Source organism: Astyanax mexicanus, chromosome 4 (genome assembly GCF_023375975.1).
Source record: "Astyanax mexicanus isolate ESR-SI-001 chromosome 4, AstMex3_surface, whole genome shotgun sequence".
Classification (NCBI taxonomy): Eukaryota; Metazoa; Chordata; class Actinopteri; order Characiformes; family Acestrorhamphidae; genus Astyanax; species Astyanax mexicanus.
In genome coordinates, this window is record NC_064411.1 from 48507425 (window position 1) to 48534041 (window position 26617).

General features: G+C 40.0%; 1 protein-coding gene across 1 annotated transcript; it reads right to left on the reverse strand.

Annotated features, from left to right (window-relative positions):
- Nucleotides 1–249: 249 nt before the first annotated feature.
- si:ch211-178n15.1 (uncharacterized) lies at nucleotides 250–23193 on the reverse strand. Its single transcript, XM_022678826.2, has 3 exons — nucleotides 21014–23193; nucleotides 16342–17180; nucleotides 250–2516 (listed from the first exon to the last, which is right to left on the reverse strand). Exons 1-2 carry the CDS (start codon nucleotides 22022–22024, stop codon nucleotides 16500–16502), a joined length of 1692 nt encoding a protein of 563 aa, XP_022534547.2. The 5' UTR covers nucleotides 22025–23193; the 3' UTR covers nucleotides 250–2516; nucleotides 16342–16499.
- Nucleotides 23194–26617: the final 3424 nt, after the last annotated feature.

Genomic DNA, 26617 nt, shown 5'->3' on the forward strand with positions numbered 1-26617 from the left:
CTCAAGGATAAGTGAAGAAATTCTCAGACAAGACTTAAATAAATAGAGACACAGCCGCTGTCAGGGCTGGAGACACTGTACTCAACTGTACAAATACTCTATTCTGCACAGAGTTTCCAACCCGTCTCACTGCAGCCTGTGTTCATACTGTATAAAAGCATAGTCTTAAAATCTAACATAACCTGTACAGAGAGACAGAGGAGAAGAAGAGAGATAATGATGAGAAATAAAGACATCACTCTGACAGAGTGCTTTATAATGTTCCCATTTTTTATTTCCGGTGAGCTTCATTACACATTCTTGAGTCATTAAGTCTTTTGCATCTTTCAGTAGCCTAAAGCGCCCTCTTCTGACCACAACGTGTCAATGCTGTTACTACTTAAATGGGCCAATATCAGAATAATGTGCCTTTTGTGTCTGAACACTCAAGAACAGGAATGTTAAACATTACTTTATAGTACTTTTTGTAGATTTTACACACTTTTCTTCGGTGATGAGGGTGGCTTTTTGAGTGCATGACTGCAGTGCTGCCTGGCTAAGTTGAAAATGTATTTTAATTGGTCAAATAACAATTTTTAAACAAATACATTTACATTTTAGTCATTTCATTTATTCAGTAAATTATTTAAATGGGTCCAAGAGTTCCCTGTCCACCCTGTCATCCTGGGATAACCTCGCCCCTTTAAACTGAAAGCTGCATGTTCAGCAATGAATAGTAATAATTTTGCATATAAAAAATATTGCATTAAATTATAGCATTTATATATTTTAGGTCAACCACCTTTTTACTAAACACTAAAACTGTCCACCCTGTTACACAGCTTACCATGACAGGATGGACAGACGTATGTATGACAGGAAATAAAAATAAAAAAATAAACTGAATGAACAATTCATCATGTCTGTCACTCTAGGTCAACCATGTATTCATTAAACACTAAATATGTCCACCCTGTCATCCTGGGATCCTCGGATAACTCCGCCCCTTTAGGAGAGTAACCTTTCCTTTGACAACAGTAACATCACAAATATTACACTCTTTAATTTTCAGAGGGGCTAAATACTAAAAGCTGCAAGTTCAGCAATGAATAATATTAATTTTGCATAAAAATATTGCAATAAAATATATTAGTCTCTTTTGAGCTCATGTAAATGTTGTGTAATGTTGTCCATCCTGTCGCAGTAAAATGTTTGCAACTCTAGGTCAACCATGTTTTCATTAAAAGCTAAAATTGTCCACCCTGTCATTGTCCTTTCCTGCAGCTTACCATGACAGGGTGGACAGAAACATACATGACAGGGGGAAAAAAGTGACCATAAACATGAACAAATTAATATGCCTGCCACTCGAGGTCAACCATGAGTTAAATTGCCAATCCAGTCACTGTCCATCCTGTCACTGTCCACCCTGTCACTGTCCACCCTGTTACTGTCCACCCTGTCACTGTTCACCCTGTTACTGTCCACCCTGTCATTGTCCATCCTTTCATAGTCCTGTTACTGTCCACCCTGTCACTATCCACCCCTTCACTGACTACCCCGTCAAAGTCCACACTGTGACTGTCCACCCTGTCACTGTCCACCCTCTCACGCAGCTTTCCAATGGCAGGGTGCACAGACACATTAATGACATGAGATAAAAAGTGAAGATATGAAGTGATTAAGCTGGGAAAATCTGAAGTCCTATAAATATAATAAATCATTATTTAAAGTTAAGTAGAGACACTAAAAGGCACTCATTATTCTGATAAGGACCCACATACATACAGTCTATACTGTACAAATGGCTTATAGTGGCTATGAATGCTGCTTAAAATAATCCAGTATAACAAAGTTAATGAGTTGAAATCCAGAGGTCCAGAGGAATAAACACTTATAGCTTTATTACGCTTCACTCTGGACCACAGAACACACAGGCTGATTATACTGTATACTGTAGACTTCTTTGTATCACATGGCTTCAGTTTTTACATTGATTGTTTCCCCGCCGGACATTGTTCATTTCAGCAGTGATAAAAGGAATATTAAAACATTTTAAACAAAGTTGATTTTTTTCTTGATTCGTTTTTTCTTTTTTGGTCAGCGTAGCAGTCCTCTCACAGTCATCATAACAATAGTTGCATAATAGATAATAATATCTGGGTGCCAGAACTCAATCTGGACTTTCTTCCCAAACAAGGAGCAGCTTATTCATCTGTAGATTTTTACCTTTAAAAGGTAAAAATTCAGAGAGCAGGTCACAGGTAGGTCCTGCGTGAGCCTAGAAAGGGCAGCTTTGTTCTGTAGGTGGACACAGTGCAGTCAGGCTTGAGTAGATAGATAAATAGAGAGATAGAAAGAGAAAGAGAGAGGAAAGAGAGAGAGAGAGAGAGAGAGAGAGAGAGAGAGAGAGAGAGGAAAAAGGCAAAAACTGAGCTGTTTCTGGAACTTTCCACTGGAACTGCTTTCTTGTCCAGTAGTAAGACGTCCTCATCTTGCTGGTAGCAGCAGCTCCACTAAGTGGCGTCCATCCATCCCTGTGACGAAACAGACAAGATAATAAGTCAGTGCCTATCACTACCAAAGACCTGTTTATTACAAATTAATATTGTCGAATATTTTCCAAAGAAAAACATGTGCAGTATCTCCACAACAGGAACTTTACAGGAAACTTTCAACTTTTAATGGAAGTCAATATAAAAAGAGTTCACTTCAGTAATAATGTAATAATAATCACAACATGGTCAGAAATACTAATTTACAACTCATCCTGTATAAAGTTATCCACCGAGTACTCTACACCACACACAAAATGCATAAAATAAGATTCACAAACTCGCTATCCTCGCTATGTGGCACTGCACACCCATTAACCAGTTCTGGAAAGAAGTCATCACCCTCCCATCTCATGTCTTAACCACCAAAATCCACCCAAAACCATTACTCTGCCTACTGGAAAGACACGTCAAACACCAATACAACACCACAAAACAAAAAATAACATAAATTGCTGGAAAATAAAATCAACTAACAGACAACTTAAAACTCATCTTTTTAGGGAAGCTTACTGCTGGTAATATATCTTTACTTATATACTTTATTTTATTTTATTTTATTTTATTTTTTATTATCTTTTTTTTTTAATACTTGCTCTGTTACGTGTAAGTGCTTGTATGCATGCTTGTTTTTATGCACTATACCTTCTGTCTATGGCTGTGTTGTTAAGAGCTTTGAGTTTTCAGGAAAGGCGCTATATAAATAAATTATTATTATTATTATTATTATTATTATTACTATCTCCCTCAAGACACACACTCAGAATTCACACCCAATTTGGACACATCTAATTCAAACATTACAGTAAATGACATAATAATCCAACACAAGATAAACTGTACCTTTTATATATATATATATATATATATATATATATATATATATATATATATATATATATATATATATATTTTTTTTTTTTTTTTTTTTTTTTTTTTTTTTAGATAATTTCAGTGTATTTTGGAGAATTTCTTTTGGTCCATTTATCAATAAGGTTTGACACAGTGTACAGGACACTTTGTGTGTTCAAATCATGTAGTAAACTAATAATCAACAAAAATGGAGATTGTTTTTTTATTGGAAAGCAACATGGACACCACTCCTAATGAACACATTCAGCTCTCAAATCCAACAAAAACAGGATAAATGTTGGCGGCATCCTGTGGGCACTGATGAAGAACTAGAGGATGATCAACACTGTAAACTGTGCAGCAACAGATTCAGAGCTTCTGTCTCTGACTTTACTGTATCTACAAGGTGAAGAAGCTAGAAGTAGGTAGGAGCGTCTAATAGACTAAAAGAGTGGAGGACATTGAGAGTTTAACTTATATAAAGCCTTTCTAGGAACCCAAGGACGCTTTACAGTTTACACGTTTTACTCACAACCATTTATACTCAGCACTCATCTACACACCGGTGAGAAGCAGCAGCCAATAGCGCACAGCATACTCTCAACCAGAAACAACCGTCCACCTGGAGGACTGCATTGGATCAATTTTAGAGTATACATTTTTCTGGCCAATTTAGAGTATCCGATTTCTCTGATCTCCATGTTTTTGGACTGTGGGAGGAAACCGGAGTCCCCAGTGGAAATCCATGGGAGAACATGGAAACTCCACTCAGATAGGGACTTGAACCCAAGACCCCAGTGCTGGGAGGCGAACATGCTAACCACTGAGCCACCGTGCCGCACCAAACACAGTGTTTAAAAACTCCAGCAGCACTGCTGCACCTAATTCGCACATTTATACCAGCACAACACACACTAACATCCAAATAATAGCTGCTCCATGGTGGTCTTTCCTGTGGGGTCCGTCAAGGGAAGTGAAGAACATGGTGAAAGGAGGATAATAATAAAGTATGCAGAGACACAGCGCACTGAAGGTTTGAGCACTAAACCTTCAAACCACCAATGCTTAGGAATAATAATTTCCTCCTAATTACTGTTTTGACTGTAAATACTGCCAATTAAATTAATGAGGACTGGTCCCTGCCTTTTGCACAGTAGTTTACATTAGATAACACGTGGTCCAAATCCCTTTTAAAGCCATTATCAAGAAGCTGAATGTCCTCCAAAACACAGCAAAGCTCACATGTTTGTCCTTCCTAAGTACAACCCCTTCAGCTGGCACGCTAGCACTACACCCACTAATCTACTTCATTATTTATCCACAGGATTTGAGCAATAGCTCGAATTAGAGCACAAAATAACTTAAATTGCCCTTTACCCACTCAATCAGAGCTGCTAAAAGAAACCAAAAAAGCGCTGAATGGCTCCCCACCAAGCCGGCACTTGTTTAACACCCTGATTTAAGAGTGTGATTAATGCGCTGTGTTTGGCTCTGTGTTGGATGACAGCAAAACTGATTAGGCAAGTGCTTTATTAAAGCAGCGGAGCGTTGCTTCTGCAGGGGCTTAAAGGCGTCGCTGGGGATGCCAAGGTGTGCATTTGGAAAAGGGATGCTGCTTAATAAAACGCTGTAGATTAAGGATGATGAAGAAAAGACGTAGCAGCTCAGTGGCTTTAAATCAGTGTTTCTGTTTCACCAAACCTGGTGCTGGAGGTGCTCTGAAAGTCTTACACATTTTTGGTTTTTTTACTTTTCCAAACAGCATTAGTTCCCTTAAAGTGGCAGACTGTATTATTTTGTTTCTAAACTGAAAGCAGAAGCATTTCTGAGTGGAGAAGGGAGTTCTTCTAAGAGTCTTTACGTACTTACGGCACATTCACAGCCTATAAAAAGGGATCCAGCTCAGATTTTACTGAAGGCGAGCTGCTGGTGGAGCAGTGGAGACTTCAGAAGAGGAAACTCAGAGCTCAGTAGCTCATTCACTCATAGTAAAAACAAAGTGTGTAGTTGAAGTGAAGTTTCTGACTGAGCGCACTCTCTCTCTCTCTCTCTCTCTCTCTCTGTCTCTGACTGAACATAACCTGGAATTGGATTCATGCAATGAATGGCTACAAGTACATGACTTTAGTGCACTATAGCATAATCATTCTTAGTATACTTTAATCTACTTTTTTTCACTAGGATATATAGGGTATGTGGGAAGGGCAGAGTCAGCTTATTAGTACTCTGAAGAGGCTGATCTTAAAGGTGCAGGTGTGATAAAAAACAGCATGCTTCATTCTGAGCTAAAACAACGAGACGGCAAATAGACATGTAGAATTACAAACAACTAAAAAGGCTTAATAAATATGTTAAATGGCACCATACGTATTTCGTATAATGAAGCAAAAACTAAGCTTGGTGGTGTTGTCTACGGTTGTTTCCAATTTGTACAATACAACCATCGTTTCTGCTTCACCAGAGTTACATTGCACAGTTAGCAGCATGCAAGCCTAGATTAGCAACAATAGTAGTTATTTTAACATAAGTATAAAGTGCTATACAGTATTGCTTTAATTAGCCCTTACACCATAGATCTCCCACGTTTTTATCTAAATACACTAAACTAAGTATAGCGTTTTTTCTCCAGCCATCAGAACCTGCTAAGCTACTATCAAGTCATACTATATCATATACTGCATTCCGTTAAAGCACACATTAAAGCCACATTTTCTTTACACTTCACTACAGGGCTCGTTGAATCTCCCGAACAGGTATACACACCAGTCCTTCCACTAACACTGCTCTGCAAGTAACCATAGAAACTTGCAATGCCAGGCACACTCAGCCCTTAAAATCCTCTGGACACCCGAGGAGGCTGTCACAATTGATTTAAAAGACTATTCTTAAGCCCATGTCACTCAGAGACTAAAAATTGAACACAGCCATTCTTTCCGGCAGGAGAGAGTGTACCTGCGGTGGTACAGAGCGTGTCAAAGTTGGAGCTGAGAAAGGATCAGATCTCATCTTTTGTAGCTGCATAAAAAACAATCCAACACACAGAGGGAGATGATCCAAGATCAGCGCTGCGAGGACACCTGTTGCACTGAGAGTCTGGTAATAATAATCTTTTACGCCGAGGCTTGTCTTGTTGTGGCAATGTGCTTCAATCAGCCACTGTGTTCTGTGGAAGACTGAGCGAAAAGATTCAATATTATTCAGTCTAGTTCAGTCTTTTTGAAGAGGCTTTTTAAAGAGTTATGCAGCAAAGGGAATGGTTATGCAGTATTAGGTATATTATGTATAAAAAACTCAAAATTCTAACTCTCTTTTTAGCTTGGTTCAATGGTTCTTTTATATGGCGGGAAATCAAAAATTGCTGCATTAAAGTACTAAAAATTAACTTTTTTGATAAAAGTGAATTAAAGCAAATTATAGCGTGCATAGGCAAGACACAACACCAAAACTGCACATTTTAAGCCTTCCCATATCAGATTTTAATCTTTATGGAATATTTTTATATCAAATAAGCAAAAAAAATCCCATTTTTAAAATTGAATTGAAATTTATGTTTTTTGTTTGTTTGTTTCTCCCTTTTTTCTCCCTAATTTGTGGGGCCAATTTTCCAATCCATTTATCTGCTAGTGAAGACTAGCACATGCCTTCTCCGACACATGTGAAGCCAATCACCGCCTTCTGCAGAGAAGCCAGAGCACTCGGAGGAAAACGCAGCAACTCAGTTTCGATACAGCAGCTCACAGATGCCTCGTGATGATCAACATCACCTTGGGAGTGATCTACCCACCCAGAGAGAATAAGGCCAATTGTGCTCTCTCGGGGCTCTGGCAGCTGATGACAAGCTGCATGAACAGGATTTAAACCAGCCATTTTTCAGCACTTTAGACAGCTGGACCACTCTGTGCCCCCCCCCCCAAAAAAAAATATTGTCTTAATGTGGACACATGACTTGTTATTTTAATGTTAAAATAATGAAAGAACAACTGCAAAATGTTTGGGATAGAGCTTTAGACATTAAATAAATGCTATTTTAGAAGGAGCTAGTTTCTCTCCAGCACTAACCCAGCACTCCTACTACATTCTGTACATAAGGTCACATGATCCCTCAATTTCAACAATGTCCTGCACTAATCTCAGAATGATCAGTGTATGTCAGTGAGGAACTTTATGAATTAACTTAAAAAGTTTCCTCTTTAGTGCTATCTGGTAGATCACACAAAGTGTATCACCAGTCAGTACATTCTCCAAATCCACACCACATGAACATCACACAGCTATGATGGAGCGCAACATAGTACCGTCAATCAAACAGTTTCCTTCCTTCCAATCCTGCAGAGAAAACTGCACAGGATCCAGCTCCACATCAGATCCAGCTGTGGAATTCCCAAGGGCAGGGATACAGGCTGACCCGACGATGCTGAACTCTGAGCATCTCCACATGCCTGGCGTCACGTCTCGAATATAACTGTCTGGCAAACGTTCTGCCTGTCCGTCGCTGGAATAAAAATAACCTTGTCTAGCATAAAGGGATCATCGCCGGGCCAAGCCGGGCTTTTCTTTAAGACAAGCTTTTTATTATTCCTGCCGCATTCTGCAGTAAAAAGTCATTAAAACGTATCTTTACAAGCTTTTTTTTATGGTGCTGATATGAATGGTAGATGAAAGGCAACTGGGTTTTATTTGTCTGGATTAGATTTTAATGAGTGGGTTTAATTGACATGGAAATTAGAAGAAATTAGAAGACTAGGTTTGGCTTTTTGTGTGAATCAGAGGGCAATGAGTGTCACAAGCAAGATAATTAGCTGACCAGCAGCAGAACCAAGCCTCTGTCTCGGGGATTTCTGTTACTTCTGGTCGCTGAAATATCCCTCCCGGGAAAAACACTCTGCACACTCTGTTAGGAGCAGATTGCTGAGAATTTGGAATGTTAACTCAGTAAAACACAATCAGGTCAGGCTTGCAGGGCACCATATGCCCAGAGCCTCGTAACAGTCTAGACTTTATGGTCTGTGTGGGCTAGCTTAGTCTTACACACACACACTTACACATACACTCAAATATAACTGCCGGCAGACTGTGGGAAGTTAGATTACATTTAAATGAACACCACCAGCAAATAATTAAAGCCTCACAGTGGCCACCGCTGCGGAGGCAGTCACTGGAGGGGCTGGGAACTGGCATCCTGTTGAGTAATGTTTACTGAAAACTTCAGTTAATTTAACTTTTGTACCACTATAAAATAAGGTTCCTTTATAAATCGTTTAGGGAGTGCTATAACGTGTCATATTGGCACTGCCGAGGCCGAGTGCCAAAGATCAGCACAGCAGTGCCAATATTACACGTTATAGCACAAACCTCAAGTGTATAATCGCGATTATACCACAGTTCCAATTATTGTTATTTATTAAAAGATTTTGAGTTAAACAGGATGAGAAAATGCGATCGGTTTGGTTATAAACAATATAAACTCTGCGTATAAACTATACAATAATTGCATAGCTGCTCTGCTTGTAGCTGCGCTGTAAACTCTGCATTATCAGCCATTTCAGTCAAAATTGTGGAAATCTAAGCGTACTGTAAATAAACGGAAGCGCTTTACTCACCCAAATAAACGTTTTTTAGGAAAGAAATCTGTTTAGATTAAAGTCCAGTGCTTGTTTGACTGAAAGAAAATGTTTTTTTTTAAGAGTCCACCTTACATTCAGCTTAAAATACCCTACATTAACTGTAAAACATATACACTTAAGCTTTTATTTTAATAATAACTCCTCTTAATCTGATACTGGTGGCTGATAATGTGTGTAATAATGCATATTTTTCGAATCGCTGGGCTTATTTATTTGTGGTACCGCGTCTTTGTCTGCCACGCCTATTGGAGACATTACATTACTGTACTTTGCCTCTAACTCATTTGGTTTGTATTTGGTTTGTAAGCACTACATCATTGCTAGGTTACCTGTATGTGGCGGAGTAATACATGGAGAGCTTAGGTTATAGTACATTACCGGCTAATAATATCACGCATAAAAATAAGGCTCCGTTATAAAGGGTTTATAAAGAGTTTATAAATGAGTCTATAAATGATTATTAATTATGTTGTAACAGTGGCCTGTTGTTTGCCAAACAGTGATTCCACATTCATTTATACTGTTAATCTTAGCCTTTTCCGTCAGTCAGCATTTACAAACAGTACTGTGCAAAAGTTTTAGGCACCAAAGCAAATTACATTAATTCCATTTATCTCAGCAATATGAGTGTTTTTACCTAAAAAAAAAAAGCACTATTTAAAGTGAACTAAAATAATTATTTAAAATTTTCGTCAGAAAATGATATTGAACACAAATGATTGTTAAGGCTTAATGTTGAATGTAGTGGACTGAATAAACTTTTTTTTTGTAACACTTTATAATAACTTTTATTAATATACCATTAAGTAATGATTAATAAATAATATTTTTCTCAAATTAAGGAACTGAAAAAGTTGCCAACATATTTGTAAATATGAATGAACACATTGGCGAACTGAATTGTAGTTGATAAACTTTTTTCAGGTTTAAAATTCTTAATAACTAGTGATTTAATAAAGTATGAATATTCATGCTGTTAACTAAGTGTGATGTGTAAACATTCGTTGATATTCAAGTTCTGATGAACTAATGCTCTGTTCACATCTACTTATCCTTAGATACAAACATATTAATGAAGGTTATTTTAAAGTATTACCCTTTTTTACATCTAGTTTTATTCTTTAAAGGATTAATAGTAGCTAAATACCAAAAAATACCAAATAAATGTGTGCCAATACAGAAAATACTGTGGATTGGACTTTAGAGCACAAAGCCAGAACAAAATCTACATTTTTAAAAGGCCAAGAAGTTAAACGGTACTATATACAGTATTGTGCAAATGTTTTAGGCACCTGTGGGAATTTCAGTAAAGAATAAAGGTGTTATCTATGAAGTAAGTGATTATTATCTCAGTAAAACACTAACATTACAATAAATACAAACAGCAATTTTACAAAAAACAGTTACAGCTTTTACAGCCCTGTTTTCCTTAAAACATCTCCAAATCTCTTCTCCTCATCTGAGTTTAATAGAGTTATTTCTAGTTCTCATCATATTAATCAACACCTGGTTTGGTAAATTGGTAAATGTGGTAAATCAGGTGAGCTGCTGACGGAACTGAACATAATATACACATGCTGGCTGAGGGGAGGAGCATCCAGGAGAAATCTGGAACTACACTTTGTTCTTCAGCTCGGCTCACAGGATATAACATACTTATAGTTAAAAATGAGATTTCCTTGTTATGTTTTACTGTATTTATGTTTATTTGTATCTGTTTAAATCATATGTGGTGCCTTTTTCAGGTAAAAACACTCATATTGCTGAGATAAATAGATTAGTGTAATTTGCTTTGATGCCTAAAACTTTTGCACAGAACTGTATCTGATCTACAAGATTACCTACACTGTAAGCCCAGATGAGTTGAATTTACTTTAAAAATTTGAGGAAACCGGTTGCCTAAAAAAAGTTAAGTAATCGGTAATGAAAACTTAAGTTAGCATAACTTAGAACATCAAGTTATTAAAACTAAATGGGAAACTGATTTAACTTTTTTATTTTTGTTATATTGTAAGACCGGATAAGTTGAATTTACTTTAAAAAAAAATGATTTATTTCTAAGGTAGCCCAGGGGGAATCACTACACACTGATGGTGAGTGTCTGTCAGAAACTGTTGGACACACCCAGTATGCAAATAGATTGTGACAGAAGCTAATGGAAAAAAAAAGCTGCCAGAGACAACAGACTAAACTCAGTTATTATAAGTTGGTTCAACTCAAAGATCTCAGTTTGAATAGTACAGTATATGTGCCCACAAATGTTCAACTAACTCAATTTTATGTAAAACAGACTTAAATCATTTGAGTTCAAACAACATATGGGTTTACATAATGCCTTCACATTGATGGTGAACACCAGTGGCTTGAGGACACGTCTGTCTTGCACGCAAACAGATGGTCCCAAAAGCCAATGGATAAGAAGCTGAAGTTGCTAACGGCAACAGGCTCAACTGAAGAAGATTCAACTTAAAGATAAAATTTGAATGTATAAAATCACCACATATGTTTATCTAACTCAGAGCTAACATATAATAAACTTAATTCATTCGAATTTAAACAAACTGTGGGTTTAGAGTGTAAGCACCGCTGACCAAAAGACGTCCTCTGTAAACAAGCCATGTCCCAAAACATCCAGTCTGTTTTAAGGATGGAGCACATGTTTGGGACACTCCCTCACATAGCTTATAGTCACCGCTCCACCACTTCCTGCCCTGGGTGTTGGGCCATGCCATGTCCCCTCCCAGATGTGGGCGGCCATCTTTTCGCACGGCGTCTGAAAGTGCCTGTGTTTACGGAACCATCGCAAATATTGTACAAGCTTGCCTCACTCACTCCTTCACCAGGCCAAGTGGCGTCTAATCAAAACCAGACAGCAGGTCGGGCTCAAATGCTCAAATGTGGGGGGGAGAAGGAAAATAGCCTGCTGTAGCACATACCCTCCACCAGAGGACGACGAGCGCCCCTGCCAAACCTCAACCACTGTTTTCAAAACATGGCAGGGGGAAAAAAGACAGTCAGCCTAGCTCTTCCTGTACACACAGATTGTTCCTTTAGTTTGAAGGGTACGATTTCACAATCACTCTCCAGTGCAGTGCTTCTAAACCACTGAAAACAAGGGGGCTTCAGATGGTTCCTTGAAGGATACCTCAGAAAATAAAAAACACCTTCGGTGTAGGTAATAGAGAAATGAGGGTGTGAAGGACCTGTAATGTGGTAGAGAAGCTTCACCAGATCAAGTGTAGGTTCCTTAAACCTCTAAAAGAAACTTAACATCTGAAAGCAAATCTTTCTTACATCTTTCTTTTACGGCATCCCTCAAATAACTATCTGAAGCTCCACTTATTTTTTTAGAAAATTATACATTACAAGTCTTTAAATCTGGATCTGAAATGTAGTTTACATTTCTTGACCTGGTCACTCCATGTGACTACTATCTGAATTGTATCTTGATAAGATTTAAACCACATGCATTTACAAATGGGTTTCAATTTTAGTCTGCAAATGAAAAAAACAACATATACGAAGTGTATCTAACTAAAAAGGTTAAATTCAGATTGCTGTGTCGGATGGAATATTCAAATTTGCTCATTGTGAACCAATTATTGTTGGTGTTTTATAGTTATAGTGGAAGGAGTTTTGGTTGTCAAATTTGTTAGATAGTCTTACACTGCTATATGATGTGGTTCAAATGTGTCTTAGTCCACCTCCTGAAGTGGTTTGAGTGATCAGATTTGTATCTGGTTTAAAGGTTTACACTGAGAGCATTTTAATGTGGTTTGGTCTTATTTAGTTATTTGGCTATGTTCAGACTATCAGTCCAAAGAAGATTTTTGGTATATCTAGATTGTATTCAGATAGTCTGAATAGCGAGAAACTACATGAAACCCAATCCACATTTAGGTGAGGTTTAAAATGTGATTACAATCAGATTTGTACAAATTTGAAGAGATCGCCATCTTTTCGTTTTGGATACTTAAATCAGATTTTCCTTGTCACAATGTGTCTCTCACAACAACCTCAACAACCTCATCAAATCTAGAGTGAAAGAAGTGTGGGAAGCTTGTGGATGATCTGCCTCCCTAAACAAAAGCCGTATTCACATGATCATCACATAGACACTTGTGATTTTAGATCAGCCTACCAGTCTATATCTGATTTTTGGTATACCTAGATTGTATCCAAATAGATTTTTTAAAGTCTGGTCAAGCAGAAACCAAAGGAAATTCCATTTGGACATGGTTTAAAATGTGACTTAATTTCCAGTGATTAAAAAATCTAAAATTGGATTGGATTCAAGGTCCAAATTTGTTGACCTGTAGTGATCATAAAAAGTCACAAGCACTAAAGAACTAGGAAGGACAAGAAAGATCTTCCTCCCTAAACACAAAAGCCATGTTCACATGATTATCACATAGACACTCGTGATTTTAGATCAGCCTACCAGTCCAAATCTGATTTTTGGTATACTTAGATTGTATCCAAATTGATTTTTTTAAGTCTGGACAAGAGGAAATAAATGAAATCCCATTTGCAGATGGTTTAAAATGTGATTTCTTTCCAGTGATTAAAAAATCGAAAATGGATTGGATTCAAGGTCCAAATTTGAAGGCCTGTGGTGATAGTAGATGGTCACAAGCACTGAGGAACTAGCAATGACAATAAATATTTGCCTCCCTAAACACAAAAGCCATGTTCACATGATTATCACATAGACACTCGTGATTTTAAATCAGCTTGCCAATCCAAAACTGATTTTTGGTATAATTAAATTGTATCCAAATTTATTTTTTTAAGTCTGGACAAGCAGAAACTAAATGAAATCCTATTCGGAGATGGTTTAAAATGTGAGTTCATTTCCAGTGATTAAAAAATCTAAAATTGGATTGGATTCAGATGGTCACATGATAGATGGTCACAAGCACTGAGGAACTAGGAATGACAAGAAAGATCTGCGTCCCTATACACAAAAGACATGTTCACATGATCCAAATACAGGCATTCCTAAGATTTAACCAACACACACTATCATGCTATGTTCAGACTACCAGATTGTAGGGGTGGTTTGAAATGAGATTTACAAGCTGGAAACTGGACTGGATACAAAATTCTAGGTCTAGATATGATGACCTGTGCTGTTTGCAAATTGTTTGGGCACAAGACAATGAGATGACCAGGTCAGATGATCTACTACCCTAAACAAAAGCCATGATCACATGACCATACATCATACAGGCACTTTTTAGATTAGATCTCCTATTGACAACCAGTCTTGAAACAGACAGTATTAGGTTATGGTCAGACTGATAGCCCAGTGCCAATTCCTAGACAGTCAGACACCATATAAAATGTGATTACAATCAGATTTGTAATAATGCATCTCCGTCTAGACACTCAGTACACTATTATCAGTGATAATGAGAAAAATCCAGGATTGAAAACTGGAATGGATTCAAGCTCCAAATGTGATGACCTGTGGTGTTCGTAGATGGTCACACTACTGGGCAATGAGATGATGAGATCAGATGATCAGATGATCTGCCTCCCTAAACAAAAGATATGTTTGCATGATCATCACACAGGCATTTGAGAGATTAGATCAGCTATTAGATCAGAACGCACCTCCTCAATCTCTGCTGGGTAAACAATGCATTATTTTTAGAACGTTTCTAAGAACCCTGGTTGATTGCATCCTGAATTGCATACTGATCAGCAATATGACAAAAGCAACTGTCCTCCAGGGGCTCTCAACCAGCCAATCTCCTCCGCACTCTCCAGAGCTGATTAGCTCTGAAACTCTGAAATTACCCAGGAGTCAGTGCATTGACTCCGCTGTGCACAACACAACATCTCTGACAGGAACCCGAATGCAGCACGGCACAATGTCGGCGTAGTGCAACAAACAGATGGAATAGATCACTCATGACTCACAGAATAACCATATTAGCAAAGACGAGGAGGGTGGGGGGGTGTGGGGGAGGGGGGTTAGTCTGATTTTACACAAGTGGCAGATGTTCAAGCTGTTGAGAAAGTGATTCAACTACAGGCCACCTCCTTTGCCTTCTATTTCCCAGAATGCATGACTAAGAGTCTAGATGGTGATGTTTTTAGCAGCGCAGAGGTCGTCTTGCGCAAGAAGCCGTCTGAAACTCTTTCAGATCGAGTCAATCTGAAACTTTGCATGAATAAGCCATTGTATTTGTTTTGAGTAGAAGAAGGACATTTTATGGACAAAAGTACATTGACACCTTTTCATGCATTGTTTCTTCTTAAATTAAGGTTAATAAAACAAATAGTGTATCCTGATTTTGTTTGGTCAACATGATCATATTGGGTCTCATATACAGCTCTGGAAGAAAATAGTAGACCACTTAAAAATGAAGAGTTTCTTTGATTTTACCAAATTGAAAACCTCTGGAATATAATCAAGAGGAAGATGGATGATCAAAAGCCATCAAACCAAGCTGAACTGCTTGAAGTTTTGCACCAGGAGTAAAGGCATAAAGTTATCCAAAAGCAGTGTGTAAGGCTGGTGGAGGAGAACAATTAAGATGCATGAAAACTGTGATTATTCCACCAATTCCGCTGTGGATTATATTGGTGAACTCTTAAGTCATGTTTAACCCCTCCTGTTCCCATCATTGACATATATATGTGGGGCTTTCTGGGACCAAATTTGGCTACCCATACAAGCTCCACACATGCATATTATCTAGGTATTGTCTCGGAAAGACTTTCTACTTGATTTCAGAGGATTGCTGAGGGGATCTGATTGCATTAAGCACATCACTCCCAACTCCCCAACTCATTATTCCACCAAAATATTAGATGGAGCACCATCATTCTTGAGGAACACAGTTCTTAAATAGCTTGATCCCAGGGGGGCGTTTATACCTCTTCATAGCCATGTTGGCAATACTTCGCTTTACAAAGACTAGACAAGACTAGACAAGCTATATGTGTGCAGTTACAACTATGGTTGCAACCAAAACAAAACGAACCGAATGACATCTCTTTAAGAGGTGTCCACAAGCATATTGTGTACACCGATCAAGCATAACATTATGACCATTCTTGACCATTCTTTTGTTTCTGCACTCTCTGTCCATATGAGAAGCTCCTATATGCTTCTATAGTGGAGCTGTAAAATGGATAAAGGATGTAGAAACAAAAAAAGGTGGTCATAAATGTTTTTGTTTAATCGGTATATGTAATGTATGTGAAAGTAAAAGCCTTCGCACAGTCAAGCACAAAGCAACAATAAACACAAACACTCAAAAAAGCATTCATGATGAGCAATCCTCTGTATATGAGGACACTCATTGTCCACTCACCCTGAGTTACCTAATCGCGTGGACGCTTGGGAAAAAAAATCTGGTTGAGGTTGTTTATGGGTATGTGTGGGTGTGTGCTGTCCTCAGGACTGCAGACAGACTGACAGACAGACAGAGCTCTGAGGCAGCGGGACCCCTGTCTCACCCCGTCCCTCTATTTACACCATGGTGGACGTTAGCTGTTTTTGTTTTCCACAGTACGGAGGTGTCTTGAGCCCGTTTGAAGAATGGCTTACATCCTGATTGGGCATTTTGGCTTGTCCGTTCTGGGGGTACGGTGGGGGTTTCTGGGTCTTTGAGAGGCCAATGGGTGTCAGAGGAAATGAGGGTTCAGGAATAGAGCTAAGCTTTGAGGGGAGCATGTAATCCAGTCTAGATCTTTGGTTCTGGAGATCTTTGACTCTGACTCTGGGAGGTCTGGCTCGCAGGCAGTCTCCATTGGCGGAACTCTTAGTCCTCTGCGATTCTGTTGCAGACGTGTGATTCATTCCTCTGCAGCCGGCAGACTCAACAGCAAATGTAGTGTGGACAGGAGACGACGGGTTTGTGTGGTTCTTTGTGGCGGTGCGGCTGTTGGCATGAGAAGCAGCCATCGCGGCCACAGAAGCTATGCTGTGGTCCGACGAGGAATGCGCAGTCCGCGACTTGACCTGACCTGGCCGAGAGCTCTTGTCTCTTGTCGTTGATTCCATCATATCTCCGTTTGAGTTATGTACGAGTGCCACCACTCCAAAGCGGTTGCCCTGGTGTCTGGGATCCTGCAGCGGACCGTTGCATGGCCTCTGCTCCTCACCACCCAGGTCTATGTTGGAGGTCAGGATGTCAATCTGTTGGACCACCTGTAAAAATAAATGTAGACATTAAACATTTATCTACAGTACAGGCCAAAGGTTTGGACACACTTTTTCTTTATTTTCATGACTGTTTACATTGTAGATTCTCACTGAAGGCATCAAAACTATGAATGAACACATGTGGAGTTTTATACTTAACAAAAAATGACCTGTCCTCCACAGTCACCGTACCTGAACCCAATCCAGATGGTTTGGGGTGAGCTGGACCACAGAGTGAAGAAGGCAAAGAGCAACAAGTGCTAAACACCTCTGAGAACTCCTTCAAGACTGTTGGAAAGCCATTTCAGGTGACCACCTCTTGAAGCTCATTGAGAGAATGCTGCCAAGAGTGTGCAAAGCAGTAATCAGAGCAAAGGGTGGCTATTTTAAAGAAACTATAATATAAAACTGTGCATAACTCAGTTTTTATGCCTTCAGTGAGAATCTACAACGTAAATAGTCATAAAAATAAAGAAAATGCATTGAAAAAGAGAAGGTGCGTCCAAATTTTTGGCCTGTGCTGTACATCTCTTGAGTGTTTTCAGGACATAGACGCAAACAAACAGAAAACTAAACAACTAATTTAACTCATTAAGAACTTGATGGCAGCAACACATATAAAAAAGGTTGGGACAAGGCAATACAAGGATGGAAAAGGAAGTGGTACTAAGTAAAAACAGCTGTAAGAGGTGCACTTTGATCTCTCTCAGAAGCAACAATAAACAGAGGTTCGCCAACCTGTGAAAAACTGCATCAACAATTTCAGAAAATATTCCATCAAGATTAAGTTACGAAAACTTTGGCTATACCACCACATCAACAGCACATAATATCTTCAAAAGATTCAGAGAATCTTAAGAGGACAAGGCCAATGGTAAATATTGGATGCTAGGGATCTTTGGGCCCTCAGGTGGTACTGCATTAAAAACAGGCTGTACTGATTCTGTGCTGGAAATCACTGCATGAGCTCAAGAACACTTCAACCAATCCACAAATGCAGATTAAAGCTGTATTAAGAAGCCAAAAAAGAAGCCATGTCAATACGATCCAGTAATGGCACCATCTTTTCTGGGCTAAATCTTGTTTAAAATCAATGTAGGCAACCTTTTATTGCCCTGTCCCAACTTTTTTGGTAATGCATAGCTGCCATCAATTCTAAATGACTTAATAATGCTTTTTTGGGAAATGGTAAAATATCTCGCTTTCAACATCAGATATGTGTTTGATGTTTTACTGTGAATAAAATATGGATCTATGAGATCTGCAAATAATTGCATTCTGATTTTCTTTCTGTTTTTTTGCTGTGCATTCTCTGTAAATCAAAAAGTGGATCAAAATCAAACAAGGAAACTTAGAACTTTCCTTACTTCATAAATAAACATTGCATTTGTCAGTTTCTTGCGTTACGTTTTTCGCAAACAGTAGTGTTTACTTCCCTGTCCCTGAATCACCCAGTCATATGACCACTAATTGACTGCTAGCTCTTTTTTATCCAGCTACAGAGTGCCTGAGGAATGCTGGCTGCATTCTTCCTTCGACAATAAAAACTGACTTCAACAACAAAAATTACTTATTAAATTATGTATTCATGCTCACAATGCTCCAGTAAATCAAGATCATTTTCTTAAAAGGACTATAAATGTCAATGCTAGCTCTGCATGTTAGCCAAAAGCTACACCCTGCTGTTTTAGCTCACTAGCTTTTGTCCGCTCCTCACTTGGGTCTTTTTAACTTGATTTGTAGGTCCTGAAAACGACCTCCATCCAATGAGCTGGTAAATACAAAGCAGCCTGTAATGGAGGTCCTGTTGTGTCCATTTAAAAACTACAACTCGAGTCTAAATAATTCATTTACTTTTTCATCTCTTGGAGTCCATTATTACTAATGTGGATCTACATACTGTGCTGTGTCTTCAGCTATCTTTAGGTATTGATTTTTTTTTTGCTGATGCATCCTTGCTTCCTTTTTTTTAATGGAGAGCAGCTTGTACAGTCTGAAATGCTTTCTGTAAAGAGCTGAATCCCATTTGTTTCTGTGGCAGAATACCTTATCATTTGCTGTGATTTGCTTAGGGCTAGGAAATAAGACAATATGTATCACAAATGCGTCTAAATGCATCACTACATCTACTTTACATCCACAAGGTGGATCAGCTGTAGGTAGGAGTGTGTAATAGTGTGTAATAGAGTGGGGGACAGTGAGTGATTAAACACAGTGTTTAAAAACTCCAGCAGCACAGCTGCAGTATCTGATCCACTCACTGTACCAACAGTACAACACACACTACTCATACACCTCATACATTATCACCACCATGTTAATCAGTGCTAATCAAATAAAAAAATAATAATAATAATAACTGATCATTATATCCTCTTGAGACCTTATGTCCTCATTTGAGGACCTTACATTTCTGCTTTACTGCACCATGATACATTTATTAAAACACTGACCCTTTGGCCAACATTACGGGAATCCCAGTCAAAAGTTTCTACAGCCAGTCCAGACAGAATTCTCATCCAACTTTAGTTTTTACAAAGTTTAGCTTTTATACTTGTTCGGACTTTCTAATCCTAAATAGCTAGGATAAATTAAAAATTCACATTAAGAAAAAGTACGAGTCTCAGGAGGATATAAGAGCAATATACACATTTGTACTAAAATTCATCTGCATTTTATCCATCCCAGTTGAACAGTATTCATTACACTGTTTAGAATGAAATATTGAGCATTATTCAGATAGTCAGGGTTATTTGAGCACAGAGGATCTTCACAATATGCTCAGAAAAGTATATTTTGCTATATAATGCTAAGTGATGCCATAAACTATTGTTAAACTTCCATTCTCTGGAACGCAGCTCTTCATAGATCTTGTTCCTTACAAAAACATTCAATGGTTCAGTCTCCTGATAAAGAAACAATGACCCACGAGGCTAACTCAGGCTAACTTAAGAAGTCCAGCTTTGATGCCCCATATGAGGTAATGATGAGGGGCTTTGATCCCGGCTGCAGCTGTATTTTTTTTCACTTGATGTTTATTTTGGGCTGAGGTCATGTTCTCGAGAATTCAGCAGTAGCTTACGTCCCTGTAGCTGTCAGACTGGATTCATTACCGAGATGTTTGCAGAGAGCACACTTAAAGAAGATCCACTTCACTGGCTGGCGCTGGACATTGCTCTGATCACAGCAAGATCTTTCCTTAGTGAAGATCCTTTACTAACCTTTTATACTGTATATTATAATTCTGCCCATATAGGAAGGATGTGCCTATATCGTCGCTGTCCTATGAAAAACACTTATCTCCATTTTGGTCGATTTTTAGTTTACTACATAATTTGAACAGACAAATTGTCCTTTACAATGTGCCAAAATATCTTGATGAACGGACCAATAGAAACTCTTTAAAATGACCTGAAATCAACTCATTTTGCACTGACTTCCATTGAAAGTTTACAAGGTTTTTTCTCTCTCCTGTAAAGTTGCTGTTTTGGAGATAAGTGTTTTTCATTGGTTTCACAGGTTTTAAAGAATTAAGGCCTTTTCCTGTATAGGAATCTAATTCACTGGCACTCAATGATATGATCACTTCCTCTTACAGCTGTATCAGCCATGTAAAATGCAAAGTAGGCGAAGAGTGCTAACAATGATAATGTCGTCTTATTTAGTAATTTAGATGATTCATTTCTGCATTCTTCTGGAATAACACCCAAGAAAGATGTGAAGAACACTGAGCACCACTGGAGCTATTATGCAAAATACTTTTTTTTTACAAGCTACTGATGACACCCACACCATTCCAGCCTTTCTTTTTTCAGCAAGATCAGCATTACCCTCCTCACCTCTTTCATCTCCAACTGGACCTGCTTTAGACCCCCAAGTACGTCTTCCAACTCCGTGACCACTTGTTTGATCTGCTCCCGCACGGTTCCTTGGCTTTTCCTCTGTTTCCTCCTGCTGTCCTCATCTCCACCATCCCCCAGCCTCCCTTTTTGACCCATCTCTGCCTCTTCTTCTCCCCAGGGTCTGCTCGCTGACGGCCTGGGAGCCGATGTCCTGGAGCTCCTGAACTTGCTTTGGGGCACCTCTGTGGAAAAGAAGGCTGGGGACCCATTACAATGCGTCTTTGCGGGACTGGTTGCCCCATCAGTGTCCTGGCTGTCGCAACTGATTTCGTCATCGTGTCCCTGAAATCTGACATGTCTTCTTTCACAATGTCCATTGTAAGCAGGTGCGTCCAGGTTGTCAAAGTCAGGTTCTTGGGAATGTACGCCTCTGTGATAGTTCTCACTTACACAGTCCCAGTAATGCTCCTCCGACACATATCGGGCCTCTGTGTAGTACCGCTGACCCCTGACCTTAGTTGGCAGGAGCTGCGAGACGGCGCTGCCGTTGAAGGGATGCGGTGGCAACTCTGGAGGATACCATTGCCTTGAGCAACCGCAGTCCCTGTGTCGTTCCCAGATGCACGCGCATGGAGCAAGCCTGGGGTCCACTGGCCAGTCCCATCTGCAAGCTCTTACCTCCCTCCACGAGTAGCAAGGAGGGCTACTACAGCTCTCAGGCACATGGTAGTGGCTTGGTCCCAGGTAAAAGTGCCTTCTCTGAGGTATGCAAAGGTCAGGGTACCCCATGCTGTCCTCCGGCATTCGGACCTCTGAAGGAAAGGGCACAGGCAAGTCCCCCAAGTCCCGCCACTGGACAGGGCTTAGACTGTCCGCTGGAGACAGGCATGGCCCATCCATGGGCTCTTGCCCATGGGAGAGGGCTGGTCCCTGGAGCGAGCAGAGGCGGCAGTAGTCCTGGGCTGGATGGAGGACGCGTTGTCCTGTTGCCGCCTTTCCCAAATGCATACCAGCAGGAGTCCAGAAGCCGCCCAGGCCGACGACTTACAAAACAACTGGTTTCCTCCCCTCTCTCTCCTCCCCACCCGGGCCATTCACTAAGGCTGTTTTTCTCATCTGCGTAGTTTCTCTTTCTTGCACTCCTCCTTTTCTTACTCTCTTTTTTTCTCTCTACCTTCCCTCTTTCCTTTTTCACATACTGTTTCTCTCTGGCTTCTGACTTTTCTGTTTGTTTGCACTTTCTTACTTTTGCAACTTCACTCAATCTTTCTCTCTCTCTTTCTCCCTCTCTCTCTTTCCCTCTCTCTCCTGCTCAAGCCTGCTCACCTCCCCCTTCCTTCCTCCTGGTTCTTTTTCTAACCTCCCCTTGTTTTCCCTCTTTTCTCCCTCTCTCTCTCTCTCTGCCCCTCTCCACAACTTCTCTCACTTCCCGTATGCAGCGAGCAAGTTGCACTCTCTCTGGTGATGGGCCTCTCTCTCTCTCCCTCTCTCTCTCTCTCTTTCTCTCTTTCTCTCCCTCTCTTCCCTTTCTCCCTCCCTCCCTTTTTTCTCTCACCCACCCCCCTCCACTTCTTCCCTCACTCTGCTGCAGGCTTTCCTGTACCTATATCCCTCACTTTGCTGCACTTTGTCTCTCTCCCCTTACTTTGCCTCATCTCTCTTTACCTTCTTCTTACCTCCTTTTCTCTCTCTCTCTCCGTTCCTCTCTCTCTCTAGATCCCTCTCTCAAAGTCTCGATCTCTCTCTTTACCTTTCTGTACCTTTCTACGTAACCTCACTCCTTGCCTGTCTTCGCAGTACGTACAAATTCTTGGAGTCAACTCCCCCCCTCCCAAAATCTAAACCATTCCATGTCGCTCTGTCACAGTTTATCTCTCTCTCTTTTTTTTCTCTTCCTCTCTTACTATATCCCTCCCTCTCTCTCTATCCTTCCCTCTCTCGCTCGTTCTGCCTCCCTCTCAGAAAGTCTCAGAGAGTTGCGGCTCGTAAAGACGTTGCCTCTCCATATGAGTCCCGAACGCTCCCTCAGATCTCCCACACTCCTGGTTTCTCTCTCTCTCTCTCTCTCTCTTGCTCTCTCTCTCTCCCTCTCGAGCCTGCCTGCCACTCGCCAATTAAACACAGCCAGGATTCCACACTGCCTGCAACGGGGAGGGGAGAGAAAGAGAAGGGGAAAGGGAGAGAGAGAGAAGGAGCGAGGCAGAAGAGGTGGGGTTTCAAGCAGCACCGTAGCAGACAGGATCTAACATGAGCGGGAGACGGAGAGATAGGGAAGGAGAGAGACAAGGAGAGAGGGAGGGAGTGATAGAAGGAAGCAAGGAGGGAGGGAGAGAGAGAGAGAGAAAGAAAGAGTGTGAGAGAGGCACAGCCCCGGTGGAAGGGGGATTTTCAAAATAACTCTTCCCTCCTTTGAGTCCCCTCTCCGTAAGTGTGCTTGATAGACTTCAAAGCATGTACGCATGTCGGAAAGTCTCTTATTGTTCTTCACAGCACTCGTTCCTGCACTTACGTAGTTCCAGACATATTGACTCAAAGCCCCGACCCAATGCAATCACGCAGAGGACTGCTTGTCGGGGTTAAATCCTCTAGACAAAACAACATTTCTGTAAGGTGTACATTTGGGGAGACAAAAAACACAACTTTTCACCTAATGTATTCATGCCTGGAGCTTCCACTGGAGCAAGGGTTCCTCCCTGGTGTAATGTATTTGTGTTATTCCCCCACAAATATGAACACTGTGGATTTTTTGGTTTGAGACATTTTAGCATATGAGTGGTAGAAAAAGGAAAGCACATAACCATGTAGCTAATGTCTAACGACAACTGCTTGTTGAAAATGAGCCAAGACATTTGTGCTACAGATGGTTGGATGGATGCTGTAGATATCAGCAAAACTCAGCATGAACAATACTGAATGGTTGTCATGTCATCATGATTCAAAGAGATGAGGAAAATGAAAATGATCATTGAAAATAAACTCACAGTAATGAAAATGCTTATGGTTTGAAATGCTTAGTACATTCGAAAGAATCCAGAAGTAAATTTACAAAAAATAACTTTTAACTTTAGAAAATGTCTTTGATTTAAAGTGACCTATGTCCTATCATTGGCCCAGGTCTTGTAGTATTTTGATCCTATTAAATCCTGCCATTCATAGAATACGAAAGCAATGCCAACCCCTTGTGAAACTGGATGGGATAAACCTGGTGGCAGTGCCGAGATAGAGGGAAAAGATCAGACGTCATATATGTACATATGTACGTAAGGGCTTCACAAAAACTGTTGCATTTAATTCAGGTTGTTTCGTGGTTTTGATTTTATGTATGGGGTGAAAAGACTTGAGAATAATTAATTTTATTATTTAGCAGAGTGAAGAAAATGTACTTTGTCCCATTTTCTGGATCCTTTGCGCTACTCTTTTCTTCTCCTTCTTTGTTTTACACTTTTTGACATTGTGTACAAATTTGATGATTAATAGACCAATAGAAATACTTGAAAATGTCCTGCAATTCAATCTTTTTTTAATGTTTTGACTTCCATTGATGGTTAAAAAGTTTTTGTCATTTTAAATTACTCAATTGTAGCAAAGATGCGCTTTGCTTTTCTTGCTAGAAAGGCGACTTCTTCTGAATCACACGAGGCCAGCCAACAACACATCTTTTGGGGCTTCTGTTTGGAGGTGTATGTTAGTTCTGATAACTGGCTTGGGGGCTAGCAATCCTGCCCAGTAAATAAAGGTAGTGGTGCTAAAACCTCTGTGCTAAAACCACTGGGAAACTCTTACAATAATATGTCTAACCCTTTGACAGCTACAGTACCCAGATGTCTCCGAAAACAAATTGTGTTGAAATGTGTTCATTGTGCTGAAGTACACGCAGGGCTTTGTCTAGCAAAGTTGTCAGAAAATTTCCCATTCTGCCATGTAATGCCCATGAACATGAAGGGGAGTCAGATTGTGGCACAACACCAGTTCTTTTTCTTCTTCTTTTGTTTAAGGGGAATTGATAGCATGCCTTAAATTCCTATTAATGAGAACCAGAACCATTTAGAAAAGTGTTTTCACACTGAAAACATACAAATCCATTTGAACAAGTCCATCTCTTTTGGTATGATCAAAGTTTTTGGTCTTTGGTGGTAAACTGGTGGCCGGAAAGTCCAGATTGTGCAAGAATTTCGTAGGTTTCTCTAAAACAAACCATTTTACATTCTGAATGACTATGTTTCCTGAATTATGCAGAAACAAAAATAAATATTTTGATTCCTTTGTAAGTTTGCAGAAAGGCAGCTTGTGGAAAAAATAACAGGATTCTTGATATGAAAATGATGATATCTGTCCAAAAGAGAGTTCTTTAGAAACCTGATTTGCACAAAATTCTCCTGTGTCGAGTAGATACAATCTTTCTCTATCTCTAGATCTCCCACACTCTCTCTGTTGCAGGCACGCAAAAGCAGATCAAATCTGTCCAAATATTCGCTGGTGGTTTGGACCACCACTCACACATGCACACGTATGCGACCAGTCAAGGCCGGGACACAGCACTGCAATGAACTCCAGGCTTTCTACATTCCGACAAAACAACCCCAATCAACACACACAGAAATACACTCACACCTGTGGGGTGGGGTTGGGTGGTGGGGGTTTGTTGGGTAGCACCTGTCAAAAAATGACAGAAGAGAGAGGGTGTGTGTATATGTTTGTATGTGTGTGTATGTGTGTGCATGGCTGACTTTGTGTGGGGCTGACTTTGTGTGGGACGTGTGGGTGGGGGGGGGGGGGTGCAGGCTTTGGGTGTCTGCATTTCGTCTCCAAATCTAAAAGGTTTCCCCTGCAGGCCTTTCTACAACTGCGCAGCTTAAGAAAGAAGCAAATCTTCCACATGACTGAGCCTCGGTCCCGCACACAAATCCCATAATGTGGCTTTTCTCATTCGCGTGCTTCATCAGCAGGCTAAATTAGGAAGCATTCTTCATTCCAACTCAAAATGGATTATGGGATAATTGCAAGAAATTGAATTTATGTCACCTGCCTCCTTCCCTCTCTCCCGGTGTTTCTGCAGAGTCCTGCATAAAAGCAGCTCTGCTCCACTCGCCACCAGCAATGTCAAAGTCATATTTCTCATATCTCTCATTCATCTCCACTTTTTAATCTTTCCCTGAGGTCTCCTTATGTGTCCAAAAGAGACGGAATACATTTTTTAGCATGACCCTCTTCCGAAAACTCTTTCCTTATCTCTTACAATTAAACAGGCTGATTTCTCCATTTCTCCATTTTTTGTCTTATATAACACTATCACACACAGTTCAAATTAGTTTGTCTTCCTTTATACAGGACACCTTCTCATTCAATGCGTTTTCTTTATTTTCATGACTATTTACATTGTAGATTCTCACTGAAGCATCAAAACTATGAATGAACACATGTGGAGTTTTATGTACTTAACAAAAAATGATCTGTCCTCCACAGTCACCGTACCTGAACCCAATCCAGATGGTTTGGGGTGAGCTGGAGCACAGAGTGAAGAAGGTAAAGGGGCAACAAGTGCTAATAAACACCTCTGGGAACTCCTTCCTTCAAGACTGTTGGAAAACCATTTCAGGTGGC